Source organism: Camelina sativa, chromosome 11 (assembly GCF_000633955.1).
Source record: "Camelina sativa cultivar DH55 chromosome 11, Cs, whole genome shotgun sequence".
Classification (NCBI taxonomy): Eukaryota; Viridiplantae; Streptophyta; class Magnoliopsida; order Brassicales; family Brassicaceae; genus Camelina; species Camelina sativa.
This window is the reverse complement of record NC_025695.1, coordinates 42,988,622-42,992,880: the sequence shown is the minus strand read 5'-3', so window position 1 is coordinate 42,992,880 and position 4,259 is coordinate 42,988,622. Positions and strand designations below refer to the sequence as shown.

At 46.7% G+C, this 4,259-nt stretch overlaps 2 protein-coding genes across 2 annotated transcripts; both read left to right on the top strand.

The window, feature by feature from the left end:
- On the top strand, positions 255-971 carry LOC104728907 (probable serine/threonine-protein kinase DDB_G0282963). The gene has a single exon (XM_010447825.1). The coding sequence runs from the start codon at positions 255-257 to the stop codon at positions 969-971; it is 717 nt and encodes a 238-aa protein (XP_010446127.1).
- LOC109127436 (uncharacterized mitochondrial protein AtMg00810-like) lies at positions 3,463-4,035 on the top strand. Its single transcript, XM_019232106.1, has one exon. The coding sequence runs from the start codon at positions 3,463-3,465 to the stop codon at positions 4,033-4,035; it is 573 nt and encodes a 190-aa protein (XP_019087651.1).

The following is a 4,259-nucleotide window of genomic DNA, read 5'->3' as shown; positions in this document are numbered from 1 at the left end:
CCATCTTCTTCTTTTTCTTCTTCCTTTTCCTTTCGTTCCCCCTCTCTCTTTATAAACTCTGTTTTTACTCTCTCTCTTCTTCTCTCTGTTTTATTCATTTTTTTCGATGGCTCAACCGGCTCACAAAGCTTTCACTGTAACTCATATCAAGTCACACATCCCCATTGTACTTGATATGCAAAAAATAAATTACGATGTTTGGCGTGAGCTTTTCAAAACTCATTGCCACAACTTTGATGTTTACGGTCATCTCGATGGTACATCCACTCCGGCCAACGACGACGACACTCCTTAGAAGGAACGCGACGACATCGTCAAAATGTGGATCTACGACACCATCTCCCCTTCTCTTCTCGACACCATCCTTAAAAACCCGTAGCAGTGCTCGTCAGATATGGATATCCATCGAGAATTTCTTCCATGACAACAAGGAGGCACGGGCAATTCAACTTGACACTGAACTTTGTTCCCTTACCATTGGCGACCTCTCCGTCCATGACTACTGCCAGAAGCTGAAGACACTCTCCGATCTCTTAGCCAACGTTGACTCTCCCGTCACGGAACGAGTCGTTGTCATGCACATGCTCAATGGTCTCACAGAGAAATACGACAACATCAACAACATCATCCGACATCGCCAACCGTTTCCATCGTTTGCTACTGCTCCCTCCATGCTGGTTGAGGAGGAGCATCGTCTCTTCAAACAGATCAAAACCGGAACATCTACCTCCATCGAGTCTTCATCTCATAGTGCGTTGTATACGTTCCCTGGTGGCAACCACAACAACAATAGCAACAACAGCAATCCCCGTCATAACAACCCACATGGCGGTAACTACAACGGTTGTAGGGGACGTGGCCGCGGACGTAGTTACAACGGCAGAGGACGTGGTCGCCAACAATGGAACTGGGGCAACAACTGGCGCATGCCCCCTCCATGGTTCCAAACCCCAGCATCCGCACCACAGTAGCCACAACGGAACTGGCCCCATCAACCTCCCATGGCGTATATGACCACTTCCAATCCCGCTACCAGCGTTCTCGGATCTTCTCCGTACACACCACCACCAGCTGTCCAACCAACACAACTTCCGCCAAGTCTTGCTGCAGCGTTTGGGACTATGACGGTGCAAGATCCAGTGGACGACAACTGGTACATGTACACCGGTGCTACGTTTCACCTCACGTCACAGCCAGGTACCCTACATTCTATTTTTAATTTGAGCGCCTCCCCATCGGTTGTCGTCGGTGACCGATCCTCTATTCCCACAACTTCTTTTGGTCATTTATCGTTCTTGTCTAAAAACCGACCTTTGCATCTTAGAAATGTGCTTGTTTGTCCCTCTATTATTAAAAACCTTGTCTCGGTTCGCCAATCTATAGCTAACCTTGTTTCTGTGGAATTTGACCCGTTTAGTTTTTATATTAAGGACCTTCGTTCATGGATCTGACTTCTCCGATGTAATAGCAACGGTCCTCTATACTCCATCACTTCACCACCATCGACCACTCCATCTTCTTTCTCTCCACAAGCCATGCTCTCCACGGTTCCCAACACTTTGTTGTGGCATCGTCGTCTCGGACACGTGGGAAACACAACTCCTAACTCTCTTATTTCTTCTCGTTTAATAAATTTTTCTAAAACTAACATGCCTCTTTGTCATGCGTGTCAGTTGGGGAAACACACTCGATTACCATTTGATTCTGTTATTTCTCATGTTTCTGAACTTTTTGAAATTGACAGAATGTCTGGACCTCACCGGTTCCCAGCATCACATGAATGAAATACTATATTATTTATCTTGATCATTTTACTCATTTTCTTTGGGTTTTTCCTTTGCGTAAAAAGTTCGACGTTTTCTCAACCTTTTTAACATTCATGGCTTATGTGTCTAATCAATTTGGCCGCAGCATTAAAGCTTTACAATGCGATAATGGTGGTGAATATCAAAATCAAACGTTTCTCACTTATCTCTCAACTCATGGCATCGTCCCTCGCTTCTCTTGTCCTCATACTTCTCAACAAAACGGCAAAGCCGAACGCGCTCTCCGCACACTTAACAACTGTGTTTGTTCCCTTCTGTTTCAAGCATCAATGCCTCCTCCATATTGGGTCGAGGCACTTATGATGGCCGCTCACCTGTTCAACATCCTTCCATCTTCCTCCATCAACAATTCAACTCCCTACACAAAACTCTTCAACAAACCACCCACCTATGATCATCTTCGGGTATTTGGCTGCTTATGTTACCCAAATCTCCTTCCCGTCGCACCAAATAAACTCGCTCCTCGTTCTACAGCTTATGCATTTCTCGGATATCCACCTAATCACAAAGGATACTGCAGCCTTGATCTTAGCACTCGCAAGGTAATTATCTCTCGTCATGTTATATTCAACGAGTCAAACTTTCCTTTCTCCAAAAATGTTCCAAACCTTCCTCCTTCCACTCTTGAACCACCTGTGCCTTTGTCACCTTCGCCTCTTCTTCGTCTCAACCCCATACAAACACCGGAACCCTCGGCCGTTACGCTGCTGCCTCCCTCTCCGATACCGGTTCCCTTGCCGGCTCCGGCTACACAAGTGGTTCCTCCACCTACGCCATCTCACCCTATGATGACACGCAGTAAACAAGGTATCTTAAAACCGAGACAACCGCTATCTCTTCATACTACTACCCTCTCACCTCTTCCTTCCTCTCATCTTCAAGCCTTAGAGGATCCAAACTGGAATCCAGCCATGCACGAGGAGTATAATGCTCAAATTAAAAAGAGGACGTGGGATCTTATACCACGGCCCGAGAAAACTAACATTGTGCGTTCAATGTGGCTTTTTACACAGAAATTTGGTGCAGATGGCAATCTTTCTAGGTACAAGGCACGCTTGGTGGCGAATGGTAAATCACAAGAAGTGGGTATTGATTGTGACGAGACCTTCAGTCCCGTCGTCAAGCCAACCACATCCGCCTCTTTCTTGAACTGTCTCTCTCTCGCAAATGGCCGATTCACCAACTCGACGTGAAAAATGCCTTCCTCAACGGAACCCTCGATGAAACGGTGTACATGCATCAACCATCGGGCTTCCGTGATCCAGACAAACCTGACCACGTCTACTTACTCCGGCGTTCTCTCTACGGCCTCAAACAGGCTCCACGAGCTTGGAAACATCGCTTTGCTCAGTTTGCACGTCGTATTGGTTTTGTCCAGAGTAAATTCGACTCGTCTCTTTTCGTCTACCATCACTACACTGACACGGCTTATCTTCTTATCTATGTCGATGATATCAGTCTCACCGCTTCGTCAACACAACTACTCAACCAGATCATTTCTTCCCTCAGCAAAGAATTTGAGATGACCAACCTCGGGGAGCTTCACTAATTTCTGGGTATCGCCATCACACGGAACACCTCTGGCCTATTTCTCAATCAACGCAACTACGCGGCAGACATTCTCCACCGCATTAACATGATGCACTGCAACTCGTGCACAACTCTGGCTGATACTCACACCAAACTCGAAGCCATCGTTGGTCCCTCTGTCGCAAACCCAACGCTCTACCGGAGCCTCGCCGGCGCCCTACAATATTTAACTTTCACTCGCCCGGACATCTCTTTTGCTGTTCAACAAGTCTGCTTATTTATGTATGATCCACGTGAGATTCATTTTAAAGCCCTCAAACGGATTCTTCGGTATGTTAAAGGCACGCTTGACTTTGGACTCCACCTATATCCGACCACATCCACTGGTTTAGTTGCTTACACTAACACTGATAGGGCGAGCTGTCCTACGACCCGACGCTCCTCCACTTCCAGCTACTGCATCTTCCACGGTGACAACCTCATATCATGGTCTGCCAAGCGCCAACACACCGTCTCCCGTTCCAGTTCTGAAGCCGAATATAGAGGTGTCGCCAATGCCGTCGCGGAGACAACTTGGCTCTCTAACATTCTCCTAGAGCTCCACCGTCCTTTGTTGAAAGCCACCTTGGTGTACTGTGAAAACGTCAGCGCCGTGTATCTCTCTACCAACCAAGTCTAACATCAACGCACGAAACATGTTGAGATCGACCTACACTTTGTGCGTGAACGTGTTGCCCTCAGCGCTGTCAAGGTTCTACACGTTCCTTCGTTTCACCAATATGCTGACATCTTCACTAAGGGACTACCAACTCCTTCGTCTCACCAATATTTGGTATGACCGGATTTCTATCATGTTTACTCTATAAAACGATATCAACCAGATTTATGGTGAAATAGATGAAA